Below are 25777 nucleotides of genomic sequence, written 5' to 3' on the forward strand. Positions count from 1 at the left end.
TTTAAAGTTTTCTGAGATGAGATAGGTTTGTAACCGCCTTGATGAAGGTATGAAGTCTAAAAGTAAATAATTACTTAATTCAAAATGAGTATTACCTATTACTATTATTTATTTTACCCGAGCGAAGCCGGGTTTTCATCTAGTATTAGGTATAATTTAATATTTAGCTTTCCTTTTATTTCACTCCTCTGTTTAAGTGGGTATTTATTTATCATTTCTGAGCGTCAGCCACCCTAGCGTTGTGCCGGTGCGCGCGGTGCGGGGAGCGGCGCGTTGAAGGTCACTCCATTGTATTTTTGTGTAGGTATCAAAACGGTAGGTATTTGCGTTTTGTTTGAGAGATAAGTATCTGTTCGTAAGAACTATTGTATAATCTGTGGCGTGAGTCGGCCTTAAGTACTTAGTTTTTGATCCGATCCCTACGGGTTTTTAAAAGACATTTTACTCACTTTTCACTAAAAAAACATATTGTTAAAAATTGTGTAATGTACGGAACCCTTGGAACGCGAGTCCGACTTGCACTTGGGCGGTTTTTTTATTATACATACAATAGTTCTTGTAGAAACGAAACGGCCGAGCCACATACTTTGACTAAGGTGTAGAGCTAGTGAAGTTAGGGCTTGTAGAGTTAGAAGCTTGGCAAGAGATCTGATAACTTTTTGACAGTGCGAGCCTTATGGTTTCGTCTGGGCAACATTTTACATCAAAATGTTTTTGGTGGGATTTCACTTCTTTTTGTAAGTTGCTTATGACAATCTTCCATCCCCTAATTTAAAGGGTTGGGGGTGATTTACTATTAAAAATCCTGAAATAAGTATCTGGGGGCATCTGTTACACAATGTACTTCTTACTGATTCCCCATATAAACCGTTCACCCCGTAAGGGTAAACTTTGGGGTTGAAATCTGCCTTCACCCCGTAAGGGTAAACTTTGAGGTTGAAATCTATTCTATATCCTTCCCCATAACAATACCTATCTACATACCAAATTTCAACTAAATCGGTTCAGCGATTATTGATTCCCCATACAAGATTAAACCCCCTCATCATCCCCTTAGGGATTAAAAAATTCAAGTTTTTGAATTTATTTGTTGTTTGTGTACTAAAACTATCTTACATATCAAATTTCAGCTTCTTAGAGGACTTCAGGAAGTACCCTAAAGGTATTGATAATCATTAAGTGAGTGAGTCACCCTAGTAGCATTTTCGTTGGGGCCCACGGTGCCAACGGTAGGGAAAACGTTGGGATGAGGTTCGTTCCGTAGCCAACATTAAAATTTGTATTGGCCCACCATCGCATTTACCAACATTCGTTGTGGCACAGATGCCCAACAATGGGCCTTTGTGTATTTTGGTACCGTTGGCTAAACAACGATAATATTCGTTGGCCCAATGATGGCATATATCGCATTTACCAACATTGGCAGTGGCAGTGATGCCCAACAATGGGCCTTTGTGTATTTTGCTACCGTTCGCTAAACAACGATAACATTCGTTGGCCCAATGGTGACAAATACCGCATTTACCAACATTGGCTGTGGCACGGATGCCCAACAATGGGCCTTTGTGTATTTTGGTAACGTTGGCTAATCAACGATATCATCCGATGGCCCAATGATGACAAATATCGCATTTACCAGCATTGGCTGTGGCACTGATGCCCAACAACGGGCCTTTGTGTATTTTGGTAACGTTGGCTAAAAACGATAATATTAGTTGGCCCAATGATGACATATATCGCATTTACCAACATTGGCAGTGGCAGTGATGCCCAACAATGGGCCTTTGTGTATTTTGCTACCGTTCGCTAAACAACGATAACATTCGTTGGCCCAATGGTGACAAATACCGCATTTACCAACATTGGCTGTGGCACGGATGCCCAACAATGGGCCTTTGTGTATTTTGCTACCGTTCGCTAAACAACGATAACATTCGTTGGCCCAATGGTGACAAATACCGCATTTACCAACATTGGCTGTGGCACGGATGCCCAACAATGGGCCTTTGTGTATTTTGCTACCGTTCGCTAAACAACGATAACATTCGTTGGCCCAATGGAGACAAATACCGCATTTACCAACATTGGCTGTGGCACTGATGCCCAACAACGGGCCTTTGTGTATTTTGGTAACGTTGGCTAGTCAACGATATCATCCGATGGCCCAATGATGACAAATATCGCATTTACCAACATTGGCTGTGGCACTGATGCCCAACAACGGGCCTTTGTGTATTTTGGTAACGTTGGCTAAACAACGATAGTATTAGTTGGCCCAATGATGACATATATCGCATTTACCAACATTGGCAGTGGCAGTGATGCCCAACAATGGGCCTTTGTGTATTTTGGTAACGTTGGCTAATCAACGATATCATCCGATGGTCCACTGATGACAAATATCGCATTTTCCAACATTGGCTGTGGCACTGATGCCCATCAATGGGCATTTGTATATTTTGGTAACGTTGGCTAATCAACGATATCATCCGATGGCCCAATGACGACAAATGTCGCACTTACCAAGATTGGCTGTAGCATTGATGCCCAACAATGGGCCTTTGTGTATTTTGCTACCGTTCGCTAAACAACGATAACATTCGTTGGCCCAATGGTGACAAATATCGCATTTACCAACATTGGCTGTAGCATTGATGCCCAACAATAGGCCTTTGTGTATATTGGTAACGTTGGCTAATCAACGATATCATCCGATGGCCCAATGATGACAAATATCGCATTTACCAACATTGGCTGTGGCACTGATGCCCAACAATGGGTCTTTGTTTATTTTGGTAACGTTGGCTAATCAACGATATCATCCGATGGCCCAATGACGACAAATATCGCATTTACCAACATTGGCTGTAGCATTGATGCCCAACAATGGGCCTTTGTGTATTTTGGTAACGTTGGCTAATCAACGATATCATCCGATGGTCCACTGATGACAAATATCGCATTTACCAACATTGGCTGTGGCACTGATGCCCAACAATGGGTCTTTGTTTACTTTGGTAACGTTGGCTAATCAACGATATTATCCGATGGCCCAATGACGACAAATGTCGCATTTACCAACATTGGCTGTGGAACTTTGCTTGTGGCGTCACTAGATGGCGTTACTGTCTCCAAACATCGAAGTTATAGTTATTGTCTCGATTATTCCGGATATAATCATAATATTTTTTAAAAGTAACTTATAAATCTAATAGCTATAACTATAAAATTTATACATTAATTTAAAAAATTGTATTTTACCAACATTTTCTCAATTTAAATCTCAAAAAACATAAATCTCGCTTACGAAGTTTTGAAGTGCGGTTAGTATATATACAAATTAGAGTGTATAGTAAGTGTACTTACTTCGGCAGTACATATACTACAATTGGAACGATACAGAGAAGATTAACAACAACTGCTGCCTAGGACCTTCATGTGGGTATACAACCAATGCCTACAGTAGTGTAATTGTAATATTTATCAGCAAAGGCCCAACGTCGTATTACACAACCACTTACCTAACGTAGGGTAACTGTAGGACTCGTAAACAAATGCCCATTACATAATTAGACTGTAGGCCCACTATAAATTACACAACTATTTACCTATGGTAGTATTGTAAGAATCCTACACAAGGCCCAACGTTAAAGTTACAATGTTGGCCCTTTGTGGGACAAGCTGTGTTGGGCCTCCAACCTGGTGCACGACTACCTACCGACCTACCTGACTTGCCGTTGGGTAATTGTTGAATTTGCAAACTGAAGCACAACGAAAAAATTGCCCTTTTTTTATTTTTTTGCAGTTGGCCCTACAGCAAGCCATACGGCCAAATGTAACAATTAACCAACCATCAAACAAATGTGTATAGGCCCAACCACGGCCCAACCAAAACCACAACCGTTGAATAATTGTATGATTTATTTAAATAGGCCCAACGAAAAAATTACTCTAATGGCCCTCTGTTGGGAATCTTCAGGAGGGCCTTTGTCGAGGGCCCTCCAGCAAATCGTACGGCCAAATGTAACAATTAACCAACCATCAAACAAATGTGTATAGGCCCAACCACGGCCCAACCAAAACCACCACCGTTGAATAATTGTATGATTTATTTAAATAGGCCCAACGAAAAAATTACTCTTATGGCCCTCTGTTGGGAATCTTCGGGAGGGCCTTTGTCGAGGGCCCTCCAGCAAATCGTACGGCCAAATATAACGGTTGCCCAACTAATACGTAAACAAAGGCCCAACCAAATCCCTACAAGAAAATGCTATTAGGGCATTGACGAAATCGAAGTATAAGAGCTATGCAATTGATATGCTTAATAAGTCCGAGAACTTTGTTTATCTAGTATAATCCAACCCCAAGTTATGAGGGTTCCAAAAAACGACGAAGCACTTCGAGAAAAGGTAGATAGTGCCCTTGCGCTTTGCTCGTCTTGGCGGGGGCACTGCCGTGCCCCCAGATGTTAAAACATAATAGTAATAAAGATTTATGTTTAGTGACATTATAGTTACCTACTATTTTCTCGTAAACTAGACAATTTTTATATCTTTAGTTAATAAGGCCCAAAAGAATTATTTTTAACTTATTATAAATATCCTCTTGTTGTGAAGTACCAAATATTGTTATTTGTATATGTATAACTCTTAAGTTAAAAACAATAAAATCTGTTATTGTCTACTGTCAAAATGATTATTTTTTGCGGGATTAAGTAATACCCTGCTAGTGTTCAATAAGGCCCACAATAGGACTTTTATAAAAGGTATATTTTCCAAGAGTATCGTAATATTTTTATAACTAATTTGGTATAATGAAGAAACTTCAATAAATAAGATACCTATTTGAGTGAGTTTTTCATACTTAATATCCTGTTTATAAAAAAAAAAAACATTTTAATTTAAGGTGGGCCGTATATAGGCATATACGGCCGACACGGAATATACAATAAGGTGAGGTCACTTACCTTATTGTATATTCAATATGTATACGTGTAATATTGAGCAGTTGGTTTATAATATACATAATATGATATTGACGTTGAATAGGACAGGACATGACAATAGGAACGAGAAATAGGTATAGTCGGTCAAACCAATTTGTCAGTAAATAAAAACAAAAAACTATATTCATCCTTTTCTTTTGGGTGCTAGTACTAGTGTAAGTCAAAGATAGTATGATGATTCTCTCTATGTTTGAAATGAAACAGTCCTTTGACAAACTATGGTAAAAAATAGTTGTGAATATCATGTACATTTTTATTACAATTTCGAAATTCAAATGTTCTTCCTAATCAACTTGGCCACTAAACTAACTGATAACTTGGTATCCGATCCGCTAACTCGGCGAATGAATCGCCAATTCGCCAACTCTCCGAGCCGAGTCAACGCTATCACACTGCTACTAAGGCCATTCAAAAATAAACCTTAATTCGAGAGCCCGAAGGTTCTTATATGACAAACAATACATTATGACTTAAAACTTTATGGGAAACAAAGGGACCCCTTTAATTTCACGTAATGTCCGCATCTAATTTATATATGTCCACAGTAAACAAACAAATGAATGATAAGAAAAGACAGACAGTGCTGTGAGCGGGAGGTGGGGCGAGGCGAGGGGCGAGGTATAGGTAGGCTATGTAATAGAGATGGGCGAAATGTGTCAGTAGAGGGAAAAGATTGATATATATCTTTTTACCACTGGGATATGTATCACTCTTTTATATCTTTATATCCGTGTGTATCAGTTGTCCCGCTCGTAACTGTATCGACACTTACTGACTTTGCGCCATCTTATGAATGAGAGAGAGACAGAATTGTTATTATAACGTGGCGACATTTTCATTTTAATTTTGTATCATGATAGATATAGATTGGTACATTCACAAAGAAGCTTGATTTGGTTCGTATTGTCATGTGCAGTTGCTCATGCTATTAGATTAGGTTTGACAAATCTGCGCGTTCTCGTGAATTGCACTATCTATAACCGTGACCTTGAATTTAAAAATGAATAGATTAACACTATTGAATTAATTTTACTTATTAATAGGTATACAAATCACACCAATAACCAATATTACGATAATGTTTGTTGTCTGTGTCTTGCGTATACAACCTTTCGATTTCCCATCATACTTTACATTGCAATTTGCATTGCATCCTGCGCGAGCGAAAAATACTATACTATCTACTTCTCTGTCCCGCGGAATAGCGAATGACGCGTCCGAATCCGCCTGAACGACCGCTGTCGCTCGTTCGTGTTACTTCGGTCGACGCGCGACCGAGACATCGCTTTCGCTTTAGTAAATCGTTGCCGAGGGAGTGAGCGGTACGGATATACTGATACATTCGGATTCGTAAAGACAAGAAGAGTGATTCATGAAACGAGAAAGATATATATCTTTTTTATCTATCACTCCTGAGTTACCCATCTCTACTATGTAATGATAGGCTCTCGGGCGCCGCGCCGGCGACACTGACGGACCAGCGCGGCGTATGTATGAATTTCGCGCCTTTTTAAATATATTTTACTATTACAATGCAAGCTACACACCGAAATTTCTTATTTTCCATAATATGGCTGCGTATATTATTTTATAGTAATAGACTTATTTTTACAGACTCTAATTCAATATTAGATATTATAGGACAAAAAACGCATATTAATTCTAAAGCATATATCTTATTCTTCTAAATTTTTAGCTTGCCTATTAACTTAAGAATTTAGATATGTTGTTGTGGATTTATTAAACTTTAATTCGATATCGACAAAATAATAAGCTAATTTGTAGTTTGACTAAGAAGCACGTTAAAAAAAATTCTAATAATTTTACATTATAAAGCGTCATACATATTATAAACGATGGAACTTAAACATTGCACTTTAATTCAATATTAAAAAATCATTACTAAAAATATATAAATACCTAATTTATATCTAACGCTCGTTCTAACTTTTCGTCATATTTTACAAATATGCTTAAAAATATGTCCCATGTCAGATAAGTATCACTTTTTCACATAGACCTATATAATAGGGACAAGACATATTGTTCTATACGTACAATTGCTTATAGAAATAGCACCCATTTTGACGGCACACACATAAATATATATCTATCTCGTTTTTACTCAGCACTGTAACCCATAGCAAAAAAAGGTGACAGTATTTCAGTACGGACATAAAGTGTTCCATGAAAATACGTAAATACCTAATGCGGCCGAAAATCCGCCATGTTTAGTCACGCAAATGTCATTGTCTGTCAGTTCAGCAGGTACTTGTCCTGTCAAAAAGTCGTGGTGAAAATTAAAATTATTAATTATCTTTCAATATTTTGCTTGTGATTGAAAATAATTGAAGCCAAATGTGAATAATTACGTCGCGAATATGCCAGTGTGTAGTGTATTAGGGTGCGGCATAAGAAAACCACCAAATCAGCCATCTTTAACCATACACAGGTACGCTATAATTTACATGAAAAATATTGGTTATTGTTAATGTTCCTGGGAAATTTAAGGATGTTTCACATTATAAATAGCAAGGTTCTTCTGTGCAGTTATAGATCATGAAGTGATTGGATTTATTTAACTATATTTTTACGCTTAAATAATGTAAACATTTCAGCTAGGGTTGTACTTTATTTATCGACTTTGATATCGATATATTATGATTGCCTATTTATATTTTCTTATTTTATCATGCTACCCCGCTTCAAACCAACTAAATTATCTTAATTTAATAATTAAATCATTTTTATAGATTACCAAGAAATGAACATAAAAAGAAAGAGCTGGAGATGGAGACCCTGACCCAGGGCCGGATTAAGCATGTCGGGGCCCCTAGGCAGTGCGAAGCTCGGGGCCCCCTACAATCAATTCCGCACACAGCATATTCAGTACAGGGAAATAAGTTTGCGTTTTTAATTTCCATCTTCAGACGTCGGCCGAGCCGATCCAAATCGAACGATGGCTTTTTTGCTCTTATTGCGTGGACATAAAGCTTTATGCTATCGGTTTTTGCCGATTCCGCGTCGCGTCAAGTGTGGGGAGAGCCCTTTAGGCTTAAGGCCAATTCCCAGTGGAATACCAAAGATGTGAGCTTCAGCATCACTTTTCTATCTACCTCTAATGGCAAATTTTAAGCGAGGCTAAAGGCTAAGCTCAACTAGTGCCGCAAAGTTGATTTTCTCAATAGTTAATATTTTGAAGAAAGAAGAAGAAGAAAATAAATTTATTCAGGACGCTTACAGTATTGCTTAAAATTAATACAACACTTTTATAAGTAAAAACATAAACGTCACTGAATAGGTCTCCCCTCAGCTTGATGACAAGTTACCTTTCAGGTATCTTGACGCTGGTCTTCCGTGGAGACCTGTCCAAGCGATCGCGTCAGCACGTAAACTTAACTAATATTGGTTAAACTAAATTGAGATCAGAACAAAAATCACAAATAAATATTACTTCAATTTGACCTATTAAGTATAATATGATGTACGGCTTATTTAATAACATATTTGTAAGACTTTTATCTAGTATTGCATTAAACTATTCACTGAAAATAATAAACTTGGCACTTACGCGTGATCTAACTTTGAGCAGATTTCTGCAAATTCAAAATATATTTTTTGTATTTTACTTTGAAAGATAAAATAGAGTGAGAGTTTCTTATGGGCGGCGGTATGTTGTTCCAGCATTTCGTGGCAGAATATCTAAAACTACCACGAAATGCAGTTGTATTGTGCCGTGGGCAGATAAGACGAGTAGCTTCTCTAACATGCCGCTGAGAAAATTGCAATTTTTTTGATAAATATTGGGGTGTCAATGACTTAATAATGCCAAATAGCATACATGCGAAATGCAAAGAACGACGTGACTCCATGTTCATCAGCCCGCTGTTATTAAGGTAAGTTGTTATGTGAGTTCTGGGCGGTATAACGAAACAAAATCGAGCACATGCGTTCTGCACTCGCTGTATGAGCTTTTTTGTTTTGTATAGAAGGCATCTTCCTATAACCGTATCTGCATAATTCAGTTTTGATAAGACTAGAGATTCACAAAGAGCAATTCTAACATCAGTTGACAAATATTTACGAACTTGGTATAGTATTTTAAGTCGATAAAAACAGATTCTCGAAATATCTATCACATGGTTATGGAAATTTAGTTTCCCGTCCATAAGAATGCCTAGGTTTTTAGCTTCTGTGACCTGATCAATACTGTCCGTGCCGATTTTAATAACAGGGTTACAATTGATAATCTCACGTCTTTGCTTATCAGAGCCTAATATTATGAATTTTGACTTGAGAGGGTTTAAAACCAGACTATTTCGGCTGGACCACTGAATTATCCGTTCCAGATCGTCATTGATTTTATCGACTACACTAGGAGTATCAATAGGCTTGACAGGCAAATACACCTGCAGATCGTCAGCATAAATATGATATTTACAGTTCTGAATAGAATTAATTATATCTGCACTATATAGAATATATAAGATTGGGCCTAATATTGAACCCTGGGGAACACCACGGGAGACAAGGGAAGCTTCAGAAATCTGGCTAGAACCACTCTCAGTATTTAGTTTTACTCTTTGCAGCCGACCGTTTAAATAACTAGAAAACCATTTGAGGGTAAGAGAATCAAAACCATAAAAAGCCAGCTTGGAAATTAATAGATTATGGTCTATGGTATCGAATGCGCGAGAGAAATCCAGTAATACCATGATTGTCCCATTTCTTGCATCAACCTCTGCTAGGATGTCATCGATTACATCTAACAGGGCAGTTGCAGTACTATGACCAGCCCTGAAACCTGATTGCTTGGATGGTAGAATGTTGTTAGCTTCCAAAAATTCAGTTATCTGTTGGCACACTACTTTTTCAATGATTTTTGATAGGAAAGGCAAGATGCTTATAGGTCGGAGATCTGTAATTTCTAAAGGATTACTTTTTTTAGGGATTGGTTTTATCAGAGCTTCCTTCCAGGCTTCAGGGAATACTCCTGACAATATTGACTGATTTATTAAAGCCGTGATTAGCCCGAGGGTTCGTGGAAGCGTCAAAAGGATCATATCACGCGTGATACCATCTATACCTTGAGCGTTAGATGAAATTTTTGTAATTATTTTAGAGACTGTATTCTGATCAACGGTTTTCAAGCTAAAGGTTGCGGAATTGTAACGATTGTGTTCAAAGTAAGTAAGAGTTGATATTTTAACACTGGTTTTGGGAATATTTAAAAATTCTTTATTAATTAAATTTGGGTCATTGAAGTGACAAGGCAAACTGGATTCTTTACTTTTAAAATCAGCTATACTATGTTTAATATTTTTCCATAATTTACGAGAGTCTTTAGGTAATATTGTATTAATTTTTTCGTTAAAGTAAGCCTGTTTCTCTGTAAACATGGCTTGGTTAACTACGCTTTTTAATTCCTTATAACATAATTTATGAGAATCTAGGCCCGTGGTGCGGCTCCTAGTATGCGCTTCGTCTCTTAACCTTATCATCTCTTTAACTGTAGGTGTTACCCAAGGATAACTCTGATTTTTTATACAGGAGCATATAAATCAAAAACATACAATATATAAGAATTAAACGATGCTAATGAGTCATTGATATTGTCGCACAAAAGTCGTTCCCAGGCAGTTGATTCAATAAGCTTGTTGAATTCTGTCAGAGGAATATCTTTGAATGGTCTATAAGTGATCCATATAGGGCATGGCTTGGGTTTTTTGATGTGTAAAGTACAAGAAATGAACGCGAGGCTACTAAGCTCAGGGATATAATCTATGTATACTTGAGATACTTTAATATTACTGCAAATAAGATCTATAAGGGTTTCCGAGTGCTCAGTGAAATGAGTGGGTTGGTTAACATATTGGTCAAGATTCATGCAACGGAGAAAGGCTAAAAGTTTTTTTGTATTCGGTTCACTAGGCGATTGTACATTAATATTAAAATCTCCCAAAAGAACAATATGATCAAAAGCGGAGAGCGAACTAACAGACTCGGTTAGAGCGTCAATAAAAGTATCTACATTGAGCCAGGGAGGTCGGTACGCAGTGCCAATGGCAAAACTAAGCCCGTTGAGTTTCACACTCAGCCACATTTGCTCAACTGAAGGTTTGTGAGGAGGATGGAGTTGCCGAGCATAGATACCGCGCCGTATGTAGAAGCCAACCCCGCCGCCGCGCGCGCGGACCCCGTCGGGGCGCGGTACGTGCCGCAGCCGGTACCCCGCCGGGGTAAGCGATTTTGCGAGGCTGAACAGCGATTGTCCGACCCTAAGACCAAACGCCGAGCCATATGATTAGAAACAACCTAATAATAAAGAAATTCCATATGTTAAAATTACCTAAATAGACCAAGATAAGCCTGCAACAATTTTGATTGCACTCGAAGTGCAAGTGTTATTTTAAACGTCAAAACGTCTATGAAATTATGACGTATAAATAACACTTGCACTGCGTATGCTATCAAAATTGTTGCAGGCTTATCTTGGTCTAACTCTATTCATTCACCAGTCAACCTAACATGTAGAATTGTAGATGATACAAGATCAACTAAAGAACCAAAAATAAACGCGAGCGCAGCGAGCGCGAAATTTTTTGTTAACAATATCGCAAATTGTGAAAGCGTGTTAAAAGGCTGGGTATCGATCTCCATCTGGGCCTAAAAGTCCGAAGTGCCCCAGTGAGGCGAGCTTTCATGCGAAGTCAAAGCCGTGCTTCATCAGGCTTCAGGATAAATAGTTGAGCACAGACACGAACTTATGTCCATTGTATTAAAAAGCGAGACTGCAGGCCGAGCTTAGCGCAGCGAGGCCAAAGGCTAAGCTGTAGTAGAGGAGATGTGGAACACAAACCAATGGTAAATTGAGGTAAAAAGAGAAGCTGAAGGTCGAGCAATCCTATAAAAAACTGGGGACACGTTCATATTCTTTCTTTTTCTTTGTTTTAATCAATAGTCCTCGTGATTCTGAGTCGAAATAACCCAAAAGTTGTTGGTTATAATTTTTCCTGAAAACCCCTATTATTATTACAACTTTACAACAGGTACGCAGAATACGCCCCGTAAACTCTAACATATTGCTTCAATTTTATTATAGTATTTCATTAATTTAAAGAATGGGTCGAAAAAAACAATAACAAAGCATACCTACTAATTATTATAAGAATAAAAAAATTACTCATGAATTTTGACCCTATGGAACAAAATTTTATTTGGTGCGCGCTGAGCCGTCGGGGCCCCCTAGCCGAGGCGGGGCCCCTAGGCAGTTGCCTACTTTGACTTAGGGTTAATCCGGCCCTGCCCTGACCGACTCTCGGGAGCACTCGGGTCCGTGGGTTCGTTACTCCACAAGCTGCCCTGCGGGCTTTTTTATATCATTATTATAGTTTTTTTATATAATTCGACATTAAGAGACCATATACATATAGTTGTAATTTATAAAATGGTTAATGTATTGTTATTATTTTGACGTATAAAAATGCCCTTGTGGCCTATTTGCTGAATAAATGTTGAAGAGGTTGAAGAGCGGAAGTCATTCCTTATTTTTGTAATAAAAAAATGTTCTGAAGGTGTTTTGTTTTTTTTCACCCGTCGCTTAATAAGCTTGAATTTTGTATCGCTCTCACTTATAGATACGGCGCACCAAGGTCGAGGTGCAGTGCGGTAGTGTGTTACAGACTTCAGGGTTAGCAACACAACAAAATTGATTGTAATAGAGAGGTAAAGTCCAAGAAAAACACGTACACTTATTCTGACATCCAAAACAGATGGCGCTGTACTGCGCCATGTGTTTTGCGGTCACTAAGTTGTCAAACGTCAACTTTTGAAAATCAGTGTTACCGCAAAAATCGCAATATGTATTGAGTAGTACAGCGTCATCTCGTTTACCTGTCAAATTTGAAGCACGAAATTGTCCTAGACTCCACACATCTTACTAAATCAAAGTATCTTTTCACATAACAATATACTAATAAAGAATTTTTATTTATTTACTTACTTCCTATTAAAACATAAACTCCACAAATAATACATACTTAGTATTTTAAATAAAATGAGCCGAGAACGTTAAAAAGGTATCGATGTATCGATAAAACCTAGTAACAGTAAAAATCTTCTGGGCAGCACTAAAACCGCCATGTTTAGTTCTAAGATGACGTCACAGTGGCACGCATTATTCGTTGACGTTTCACTTCCATAGGTTTCATATTTCAGTGCTTTTTCATCTTTAGAATTATCAAAACTTTTAGTGCAAAAATCCGGTCCCACTATTGGTCTAAATGTGCACAGCGCTATCCTGTGTTTGCCAGTAGTATAAACAGAATTACCCGAAAGTCTGAAATTTCTTTCGTGAATCGGAAGATATTGCTAACGAGTAATTAAAAATGACGTGTTATTGTAAAATTTAAGCCAAAATACATATAAATGAAAATTATAAAATTATAAAGAAATATTTTAACTTATTAACCATAGGTATAATGTACCCATGTAACATGTTATGTTGAAATAAAGTGGCAATGTTATTGTGACGTAGGCCCGTGTCACTCTGGGAATGGAAGACCATGTTTTATTAGACCATGCAATAACATACTTCAACGAAAATGTGTTAGTGTGCGTGTTGTGACACTTGTCACTCGTCCGTACACAAAAAGAGATCAAGGTTTGCATGATGTTCTATGTATATGTGTGAACGTGAACGAAGATGTTGTATGAACGTGTGTCATGTTCTATGTATTTGTGTCGTCATTACAGATTGGATTTTGCACCTTGTGTGTGCACCTTTCCCCCCGCGAAAAATGGCAGAAAGATTTGTACGGTGAGCGGTGAGATATCATCGCTTGGGCCCCTCCCTTCCGATGTGTCGGAAGCCGGTGTTGCTCGAAGCAATAAGGGTGACATTTTCACATGTGAAAAAACCCTTCTTTTTTCAATAAAGATTTTAAAAAAAAAGTAGTATACGCGTGCCTCCGTGAGTCTGTGGTAGTGATATATCAAAAGAAAAGAAAATTCCAACTTTCGTTCAGGAGCTTTTAAGACATTTTTCATTATAATAGAGTAATATACTTGGTCAAGCAAATTTTGTCAGTAGAAAAAGGCGTGAAATTCAAATTTTCTATGGAACGATAACCCTTCGCGCCTACAATTTTTAAATTTGCTGCCTTTTTCTACTGACAAGATTTGCTTGACACACTATTGCACCGCCACGCGACCTTGGTGCGGTGCGGCGCACTTATCGATAGTGTATAAGCTTCCATCGCACATACTATAGATGGTCAAGCAAATCTTGTCAGTAGAAAAAGGCGCGAAATTCAAATTGTCTATGAGACGATATCCCTTCGCGCCTACATTTTTCAAATTTCCCGCCTTTTTCTACTGACAAGATCTGCCAACCACCAACCAACCAACCAACTATACTTACAGTCAGTAGCAAGTCAGTAGTTTAAGTAGTTTTTGGCTTAAAGGTCTCGTAACCAGGCCATAAAATAAAATAAAAAAGTAGTTTTCGAACGTACACTACACACTCATCCGATTTGAAAAGGACGAATAAAAAAAAAACATCCGATTTGACATTGACGTTTTTATGTGTGACGTGTGTATTGTAAACATTGAAAAAATATTAAAACGCGATAATATTTCCTGCTAATATTCATTAATCGTGAAATCACAATGGATAAACCGCTGTACGATAATTCTACTATGTTAAAAGCTGTAATACTTATAGGGGGACCGCAAAAAGGTAAAAATGTTTTATCACTTTATCACCGGCTTGTAATTGATAAGAAGGATGAAAGCTGGTATATTTAACAGGTATTAAAATTATAGGCTAATAGCTATTACAAAGCATGTACGAGTGTCAAATCAATCAGCAATGATACTGAAGATGTAATGTGTTTGATATGTTTTTATGATGAAACCTTAATCTTCAACTATTAACACGTAATTATTGTACTTTAAACAACCTTAGGTATTCTGAAATATAAAGGCCTTTTGTTAAACTACTTTACGTGGCTACACACAGATCCAATATAGTATAAACTGCCGTAGTAGTATCTATATTCATGTGATTTGCTTGCAATAAATAGTTTTGAGTTTAATTTGAGTTATTTCTAACAAGAAAACAAAATAAATGAGTACACTCATCCATTTGTACCTCTTATTTGAGTTTGTGTAAGAAGTGTCATGCTATAGTTCGTTTTTTTTTCACTAGAAAAAAGGTAATCAATCTTGATGTGTCTTTTAATTGAAAAACACGTCTTAAAAATAAGTCATGGCAAATATGTAACAACTACGAATCTAATACCATGATTTATATTTTTCTGCTTTCATAAGTTATAGTTACTGATTTTTGAAAAGCGTTTTTCAATTAACAGACATGTCAAGATCGCTTACCTTCTTTCTAATGCTAAAAAAAACGAACTATAATTGATACATATAATATTTAAATCAAAATGTATTGGCAATCAACCATTGTTAAACCCTAAGGTAGGTATAACTTTTCTTCTCAATTCCTCGTCCACTGGCAGACTTGTTCATTCATTTCTATGTCATTCTGAATGTGGTTCTCCATCAGCCGATAGCAATTCTGAACCTAAGCTTATAATTTCAGGTACCCGCTTCCGGCCGCTGTCTCTCGACACTCCAAAGCCCCTATTCCCAATAGCCGGAGTACCATTGATTCAGCACCACATCGCTGCCTGTGTAAAGCTTCCTCAAGTCCGGGAGATCCTCATCATTGGCTCTTACACGGCTGCGAACATGGCTCAGTTTGTGGGAGACATGCATAGAGAATATTCTGTTGCTATTAGGTTGGTTTTCAATAAAAGTGCTTTAGGAGCATTCCATAAAATTGTCTACAGTTTAACGCGAATTTTCTGAAGAGTTGCAGGTATAAGCGTTTCCTTTTCTATAACAAATGGTCAAAAATATGCACAGAAAAATAATCGCCTGCTTCAAATGCCAAAAAAAAAATCGCAACACAGGAAATAAAATGCGTTTGTACAGGACAGCCCGTGGAATGCTCCTTTATCTAATTTAAATATAAGACATACAGTTGCAGGTTACAGCTCCTCAGGTATCTGCAATGTGAAGGAAGTAATAGTACATTAGAACCTTATTTCATTCAATTGACTTACTATTTAAGGGTTAATAGTCCGTCCTAATAAACGAATAAATTATAAACAAGACAAAATGTATTCATCAATTTACAAATTTCCTTTTGTCATTTGAGCTTTCAAGCTTTTTCTCATCAGAAATGTGTTCTGATAATGGAAGCCTGTAAACATTACTGGCACATGCACAACAATTTTCTATAGCTTTGGTGTATTTTCTTCTAGATACTTGCAAGAATTTACTCCCCTAGGCACCGGTGGAGGTCTATACCACTTCCGTGACCAGATCCGAGCGGGGAATCCGGCCGCCTTCTTTCTACTCAATGGGGATGTGTGCGCAGACTTCCCGCTTAAACAGCTCTGGGAGTTCCATATGGAGAGGCCTAACTCACTGGTACGTTGATAAAATACGTTGTAAGTATGTTGAAAGTGGGTCACAGTACATGGAACTTTCTATAACACTAAGTAAACCATAGAACTGCCTTCATCTATATTCTATAAAATCACAAAACATCACATAACGTACATAAACTCCAGACACGAAATCTACCAATTAATTACATTTATGAGTACAAAAGCAGCCCATTGGCTATCATTAGGTATTCTGAAAACTGGGACAAGAGAAAAATTGTTTTCCGTGGAGTTCTTAGACGGCCGAACGTAAACGAGGTCGTCAAGTACAACGAGGCAGGCAATGTTAATGTTTTTTTTGTTCTAGGTTACAATAATGGGCACAGAAGCGACCCGCCAGCAATCCATCCACTATGGCTGCATGGTACGCGAGTCCAGTACAAAAGCAGTATCGCATTATGTAGAGAAGCCTGCCTCGTACGTTTCGGCACTTATCAATTGTGGCGTTTACGTTTGCGCGCCGAGGGTGTTTCAGACTATGGCGAAGGCTTTGGAAAGGAAAGAGGCAGACTACTATAGGTTGGTGCCTATTTAACTAGCTACTAATTTAGCTAAAATAATACCAAAAAAACAAAACTTGTACCCAAAACGTTTGTAAAACTTGTACCCAAGTACGGTTTTTGGTGATAAAGACCTGCTGCTACGTAAAAGTCGGTTAAAAATGTTGCCTATGTCAATTGCGTCATGAAAAAAAAATCAACGATGATCAACTCTGGCCAACGTGCGCTTTATTTTTTTTCATTGTGATTAACATCTGTGTTTATAATTTATAGATTGCAATAATGTGGTACGTCCCACAATAAAAAAGGAAAAATTTATTAACATTTTGATGTGAAAATTATAAATTTTAGATTAGGTATAACCTGGATATAACTTATAAGTATTCTTACTTAGCAAGTAATTTAAATAAGAAATATTTATAAAGTCATTGATTTAAGTTGAAAAACTTAAAAGCCTAATAAGTGAGTACTTCTAGTGATTCAAATAAATCCTCATCAGAGTTAATATAAATATTAGGGATCTTTATTTTCTTTCAAAATGACAAATATAAATAAATAAAATAAAATAAAAAGCCTTAAATCTCTACGAGATTACAGTATGTTATATAGATATTAAAAAAAAATCCTTAAGGTTTGTTCGTAGAGACCCCTCTTTGGGTGTTTTGACAAAACCTTATGGTAATTGTATTGTTCCAGTGGCAACAATCAGAGCACCCCAAACCCTGGTTACATGTCTTGGGAGCAGGACGTGTTGGCGCCGCTGGCTGGCACCAACACGCTTTATGCCATGCAGGTAATAACGATAATAGTCAGACCCCGTTATCAGTGGTGAAATTTTATTGAAATGCAAAGGGTTGGCACTCACTCCCCCACCGTGCGGGTAAAATTCCGCAAGCTATTGGGTAAAAGTACGCATGTGGGGTAATTGTTCGCATCAAGAAAATTTCAATGGAATTGTCAATAAAATAAAGTTTAACGAATATTTATGAAATTATGCAGCCATATACATAACATTTTTAACTGCCACTGATCAATTCCAAAGTAAATGCCCGAGATACTTACTACAAAAAAAATGTGTATATTTTCGATTTTATAATTTCTAAGACGCATGCTTAAACGCCCATATTCTGCCACCATATAAGTCTATAAACTTAATCAACTTCTCTGACTTTGACCCTGGAATTTTAAGAACCCTCATGTACTTATGTTTACGTCCATTTCCATTTGATGTCACTAACTGAAGGCTGTAGGTCCTTACAGGAAAATAAAATATACCTAACACTTTAAACTCTCGCGTTTTGTACACATATTTAATTATACAAACGGGTCTACCGCGATATAATTTCATTGTTTTTACCTTAAATTTCGACGTTTCAGCTGAGTTGCACCAGCTGTGGGCACGGAAAGACACGGGGGTCACGGTAGGTGGTGTCTTTGGATGGAAAGAAAGTCTTGCCGTGACCACAGCTGGTGCAACTCAGCTGAAACGTCGGAATTTAAGGTAAAAACAATGAAATTATGTCGAGGTAGACCAGTTTGTGAAATTAAATATAGGAAAATAAAATGTCGAGTTTTTTGGATAGTGAGATTTTAATAATAATAAGTGTTCCGTGAAAAAATGAGTTCTTGAACTGTCACATACATTTTTTCTTACCACTATCACTTATTTGCAACGTTTCTAACTTGACTCGGAAATGTTACTAAAGTGACAAGACATGTTTTTCCGTGTAGGTCCCTTTACATAGGGACCGTGCGCGTTGAAGGGTCTGCCATCTTGTGGCCTGAATCGGAAACATATGTGCACATGTACATTGCCAAAGCAAGTGCTATATACCATCTACCGTTTTCGTCGGTACGTTTCCTTGTGCATAGTAAGTCCTGCCATCTTGTGGGCTACATCGGAAGCATAAACGACACATTTACGCCTCGCGCCAAAAATCTGACGGCTCCTATGCTGTCCCCTATAGTTCATGCACGGGGCCTTTACAATCAGTATATTAATAATTATAAGAAATAGATAGTAATTATCTTAGTATCCTACAGTACTTCTCGTTTACTCTTATGCTAGCAGACAGTGTTTCATTATTGACCAAGTATTGACAATGTCTTAACCCTTTAACAGGCTTATAGGCATCAGAAATTAAGCAAAACTACCCTATCGATTTGAAATAGAGTTCAAAATCATTGTGGAAAATATATTCCCTCTGCCAGGCGTGGCTCACTCCGCGATTTCGTCGCGTCGCTACAAGTACATGCGGGTGCGGGCCACACCATTTTTGGTGTCTAGCTGTAGTAGTTTCCGCGCATCGCTACGGAACGGACGCCTGCTCGCGCTTGTGCCATCTAGCGGTCATATATGTCGTAATAGACGCGTTTTGTTAGAGAGTGAACGTTCTGTACCTAGTACTATTATTTATTCTGTGCCTTTGCCTAAAATCATTTATTTACTTTTCAGATAACAAACTGGTGGTCGCAAGTGAAAACTCCCGGCTCCGCCATATACGCCAACCGTCACTATCTGGAACTCCACAGAACGCAGAGTGACACGCACAACAACAACATACTGCCGGATGTGTTCGTGCATCCCACTGCGTGCGTTGACGACTCTGCTGTGGTAACACTTTGATAGAGTTAGACCAAGAAAAGACTGCACCGATTTTGATAGCCCACGCAGTGCAAGTGTTATTTTAAACGTCAAACTTCTATGGAATATATAATATGTATAAATTACACTTGCACTGCGTGGGCTATCAAAATCGCTGCAGACTTTTCTTGGTCTAACTCTACACTTACTTCGCTCTGCTGAATAACAGTTTATCCCTCGCTACTGAATTCTGACATGCATTCCTCCGCTAATAAAAATATTAGGTGCCGTAGGTTCAGAGAACTTAGTTTTTGAATAATCGTACCGCTTTTTTAGATCACAATACGGTTGCCAAAAATTTTATCAGCAATCGTGAGGGTTTTTTGAGGGAACTTATCTAATACTTTTTTTTTTAACTTACAACAAATAAAAATTCAAAAACATGGTATCCGCAGTCCCGGGCACGCACAGCCACGTCGATCATGCTTATGCTCAATGAGAGTGAGAGAAGAACACGAACCTACGGGGCCTTAACTATACTCTGTATCTGTAGGTATTTAAATAAAAGTAAACAAAATCTACCCTCAAATGGCTCCTTAAGCCAGTTGAGGGTAGATGAAAACATTACATGGTCAAATAATGTAGGTTAAAGTCAGGTCGTTCAGTGACTCTTCCGGCGGTTTTGTATTTGTTCGGTTAACCAATGGTTATAACATTTACCCGAAAATTTACAACTTGTTTGTTTACTTTTATTTAAATACCTAGAGATACAGAGTATAGTTTCAATTTTTTTGTATCACAGATCGGGCCAAACGTGTCTATCGGAGCCGGGTGCACCATAAAAGCGGGTGTTCGCATCAAAGAGTCTATTATACTGAACAACGCGACCATCAGCGAACATTCGCTCGTCATGTACTCCGTCGGTAAGTTTTACTCACTTTTACTGTCTTTAAGACCCGACGTCTTCGAGCAACACGGAAGGGAGGCGGCATTCGCACTATTTCCCCTCTGCCGAGGTACAAGATTAGCGCGTCAATCTAATCTAGCGCGGGTAATAAAACTAGTTGCACTTGGATTTTTCACTAGACCGAGTCCAGACGCGCGCGTGAACACTGCTGCACAAAAATGCCTGTTTGCTCGGTTTTTTGTTATAAAAAGAGGTCGGGGACATCAAATTTACAAAAAGAAAGTGTTACATTTCACATGTAATATTCTTTTTTACATATCATACGTTTAATGACATTCAAACACAATTATTATATTTTAGTCTCATGTAATTGTTGGATTTATCGATTTTGCTCGCTCAGTACAAATTGCGGATCGGTCGAGCGACAAATCCGACTTCTCATCTCTCAGAATACAATAACATACTTCAACGAAAATGTGTTAGTGTGCGTGTTGTGACACTTGTAACTCGTCCGTACATAAAAAGAGATTGAGGTTTGCAAGATTTGTCTTTGACGTGTGTCATTTTCTATGTATTTGTGTCGTCATTATAGATTGGATTTTGTATTTAAGTGTGTGAGAAGTGCGACTGTGTGCACCTTTCCCCCCGCTAAAAATGGCAGAAAGATTTGTACGGTGAGATATCGCTTGGGCCCCTCCCTTCCGATGTGTCGGAAGCCGGTGTTGCTCGAAGCCCGACGTACTTACAATCTCCAGCAGATATAGTAGATTGTACAACAAGGGCATAAAGTGACCTATTTTTACCCGAGGCAATTTTTTGGTCTGAGCGAAGCGAAGACCAAAATAGCAGACGAGGGTAAAAATGGACATTTATACCCTTGTTGTACACTCTGCTTTTCACTTCGATTGCGAGGAAAATATACAAAAAATCAAATATTTTAGGTTATTTTAACGTATTTATTCAGGACTAAAGAAAATTGTTCTTGGGCCGGTCGGAGGCGCGGGGCACGCCGATCGGCAGGGCTGGCAGTTTGTATGGCAGAATTTGGACTTTATTGCTAAGTCAATAAGGGTCGTAATAGATGATTTTACTTTATGCTCTAGAGCATATAATGCGATTTTATGTCGTCTACGCACGACATAAAGGTGCACTTTTTGAGCATGAGAAGTGAAAAATATTTTTCAAGAGGGTAGAAACAAAAAGGTTGCGAACCACTGTTATTATTGAAACAGTATTTTTCTATCTTATAATCTGAACCACTGCTCTAATCAAATCATGAGTGCTTAAAACCGAATCAAAATTGAGAGAAATTGTACAAAATGATGTCCATCCAAATTATAAACTGAAATATATGTCATCACATTACAAAAATTTTACCAAAATCCGGTAAAATAAATCCGGTAAATCCGGTCCAGATATAATATAAGCTATGCCTACACCTTTCCTCGTTGCGTTATACACGTACCTATTATTTGCAGTGGGTCAAAACGCAAGTGTCGGCGAGTGGTCTCGAATAGAAGGGACCCCTTCGGACCCGGACCCCAACAAGCCGTTCGCCAAGATGGAGAATCAGGCTCTTTTCAACGCGGACGGACGGCTCAACCCCTCCATTACTATCTTAGGTAAGTGTCCCAAAACCCCGGATACCTTCGGACCCAGACCCCACCAACCAACCACATGTAATACACAGACAGAAAAATCAATATTCCTGCTTTTAACAATCATGATCAATAAACTCTTCTCTTGAAAAGTTTCCGATCTTCTAGTACCATAGAGAAATATAGTAAGACAAGAGTGCCCACTCCATACATCAGTTTTGGTACCAAAAAAAATAGTATTTACATAGTCGACATCTAGCATCGAGTAGCGGAATTCTATCAGTACTTTAACTAGTAGTAGTACTACTGTCAAATGACAATAGATGTAGCACCGACCAGAAAGTCTTGTTGTTGAGCATTAAGGCTGGCGTCCACTAAACTCGCCGAGGCGAATCGAATCGAATCGCAATAATTCGCCTCCTATATTTTTACACAAGAATCGGCGGGCCACGGCTCTTCGTCAATGGACGCAGTTGCATAGAAAATATAGGAGGCGAATTATTGCGATTCGATTCGATTCGCCTCGGCGAGTCTAGTGGACGCCAGCCTTTAGACCTTCCGGTCGGTGCTACATCTATTGTCATTTGACAGTACTACTAGTACTGATAATTCCGCTACTCGATGCTAGATGTCGACTATGAAAATACTATTTTTTTTGGTACCAAAACTGATGTATGGAGTGAGCACTCTTCTCGTACTATATTTATCTATGCTAATATTTACGTATTAATAATATCACGAAATTTGGCATGAAACAATGCCTTATTGCACAAGTGAATACTAAATACTCTATTAGTGACAGTTACTAATATATTTCTAATACTTACTATTATGTATATATCTAGGTGCCAGCGTGGTGGTGCCAGCGGAGACCATCCTACTGAACACAATAGTGCTGCCCCACAAGCATCTAACCCGGAGTTTCAAGCACGAAATCATCCTGTAAACACGCCGGCCCATCTGTTAGTACAATCCACAGATCATCTTCTAAACATTGTTTTTATAAGGACCACCTCCGCCATCTCCTGACCTGAATCGAAAACTTCAACAATTAACGTATATAAGCAGGTGCTGCCTCCTACAGCTCACTCTCTATTGCTGTATAGTCTGTATCTTTTGTATTTAAATAAAAGTAAACAAAATCTACCCTCAACTGGCGCCTTAAGCCAGTTGAGGGTAGATGAAAACATGACACGATCAAATAATGTAGGTTAAAGTCAGGTCGTTCAGTGACAGATCCAGGTGGTTTTGTATTTGGTTGGTTTATCAATAAATGTTAACTACCCGAAAATGTACAAATGATTTGTTTACTTTTATTTAAATACCTAAAGATACAGAGTATAGTGTGGGTCTGCCATTTAGTGGCGTACATCGAAACCTCGTAAACGTCAGCTGCCCTCCGTTGGTGTGCTGAGAAACTGCAGCCACTCAAACACGTAAAAAAATTTAGCAGTCGCATCCCGATTGCAATTTTTTCTGTTTTGTTTTGTATATAGTGAATAAATAATATTGTCAGCCGGCTGTATCGTAGTGGAAAGACCGTCGGCTGATGCCCTGAAGGCCGTTCGCAGGTCTCACGAGTAGAAGTAACAAACACAAACGGCGCTAGATGGAGCCCCTCGGAGTTCAACACTCGACATGTTTCCCATTTTTCGACGCAAAACGTGAGTGGCCCGTTTTATTATACTGACGATATTGTATACAAAATTGCTGACCAGACAGGGTGAAATTGGCAATGAAATGGTGTTAGCAACTATCAAAGGTTTTGGTCTCTAGTTTTGTTCTATGAAATTTGGCTTCAACTTAGCATCCAGGCCATAAAACTAAAAAATAAAACAAGAATTTGACAATATTCATAACACCTATGCTGGCGCAATCTGTAAAATTCTGCGTCTGGCCAACCCTATTAGAAATCACATTTTTCGATTGCACTTCTGATTGATATATTTGTATATTTCTCACTTGCCAACTGAATGGTAAATATAGTTCTTTATAAGGCTCGGAACCGGTTTTTTCTTCATACAAAAAATACCGGTATTATTACGTTCTTTGGTTTATTATTTAATTTTTGATGGGATAATCTAATAATACGAAGTTGTTACCTAAATACATGATTCAATCCTACGTTAAGAGCATAAAATAATTAAAAATATTGGGCTATTTCGGGTTTTAAAAAAAACCGGTTCCGAGCCTTTATGTATTTTAGAAAATCCTTTTAAAGGTATAATAAAATAAGACCATATAAACTTACAAAGTACTGAAAGATGTGAATTTACCTTAATTAGATAGTTAATATAAGTGTATCTATTGTCTGTAAAGAAACTTATTGTATTTAAATAAATTCATAATTAATAATTATTCATTTTCTAAAACTGTTTCCACATAGTCTATGATTACGATAGTCTTTCTCATATATTTATAACTATTTACATTTATTAGCACAAAAGTATATTTAAACATAAATACCTAGATAAATTAAGAATATTTAAGTGTACTTACTTGTGTAAAATATAAATTTATATAATTCTTGTAGTAGTTTATTTTCAACGTATGCTTTCGAACTTCGAACTATAGGTAGGTAGAGTAGGTACGCCAAAGAATTGCACGTCTGTTTTTAGGGTTCCGTACCCAAAGGGTAAAACGGGACCCTATTACTAAGACTCCGCTGTCCGTCCGTCCGTCCGTCTGTCTGTCACCAGGCTGTATCTCACGAACCGTGATAGCTAGACAGTTGAAATTTTCACAGATGATGTATTTCTGTTGCCGCTATAACAACAAATACTAAAAACAGAATAAAATAAAGATTTAAATGGGGCTCCCATACGACAAACGTGATTTTTGACCAAAGTTAAGCCACGTCGGGCGTGGTCAGTACTTGGATGGGTGACCGTTTTTTTTATTGCATTTTTTTCCGTTTTTAGGGTTCCGTACCCAAAGGGTAAAACGGGAGCCTATTACTAAGACTTCGCTGTCCGTCCGTCCGTCCGTCCGTCTGTCACCAGGCTGTATCTCACGAACCGTGATAGCTAGACAGTTGAAATTTTCACAGATGATGTATTTCTGTTGCCGCTATAACAACAAATACTAAAAACAGAATAAAATAAAGATTTAAATGGGGCTCCCATACAACAAACGTGATTTTTGACCAAAGTTAAGCAACGTCGGGAGTGGTCAGTATTTGGATGGGTGACCGTTTTTTTTTTTGCTTTTTTTTGTTTTTTTTTTTGCATTATGGTACGGAACCCTTCGTGCGCGAGTCCGACTCGCACTTGCCCGGTTTTTTTTTTTATTATGGTACGGAACCCTTCGTGCGCGAGTCCGACTCGCACTTGCCCGGTTTTTTATAAATCGAAAATCTATAGGTACCTGAATATGGGCATAGTGTATCCTAACATCCTAACTCGGAAACATAATATTGACGACACAAGTATGGCTACCACCAGTTTGACACTGACATATTCGCTAGCGTGTGCGTAACTTACTTTCTATGCATCCCGCTCGTACCCGCATATTAAGGGGCCCACAGATTACTAGTTCGCCGGACGATATCAGCCTGTCAGTTGTTCGGACCTGTCAAATTTTGCGTTTAACTGACAGGCTGATATGGTCCGGCGAACTGGTAATCATTGGGCCCCTTTAGTACTAGGTGGTACAAGCGAGA

The 25777-nt window shown here is 38.1% G+C and overlaps 1 protein-coding gene across 1 annotated transcript; it reads left to right on the forward strand.

Moving 5' to 3' along the window:
- The first annotated feature begins 14576 nt into the window (after window positions 1-14576).
- On the forward strand, window positions 14577-24642 carry LOC134800752 (mannose-1-phosphate guanyltransferase alpha-A). Its single transcript, XM_063773293.1, has 9 exons — window positions 14577-14744; window positions 15615-15813; window positions 16342-16510; window positions 16835-17046; window positions 17724-17820; window positions 19483-19641; window positions 20414-20534; window positions 21997-22140; window positions 22962-24642. Exons 1-9 carry the CDS (start codon window positions 14675-14677, stop codon window positions 23060-23062), a joined length of 1272 nt encoding a protein of 423 aa, XP_063629363.1. The 5' UTR covers window positions 14577-14674; the 3' UTR covers window positions 23063-24642.
- Window positions 24643-25777: the final 1135 nt, after the last annotated feature.

This window comes from Cydia splendana, chromosome 20, assembly GCF_910591565.1.
Source record: "Cydia splendana chromosome 20, ilCydSple1.2, whole genome shotgun sequence".
Classification (NCBI taxonomy): domain Eukaryota; kingdom Metazoa; phylum Arthropoda; class Insecta; order Lepidoptera; family Tortricidae; genus Cydia; species Cydia splendana.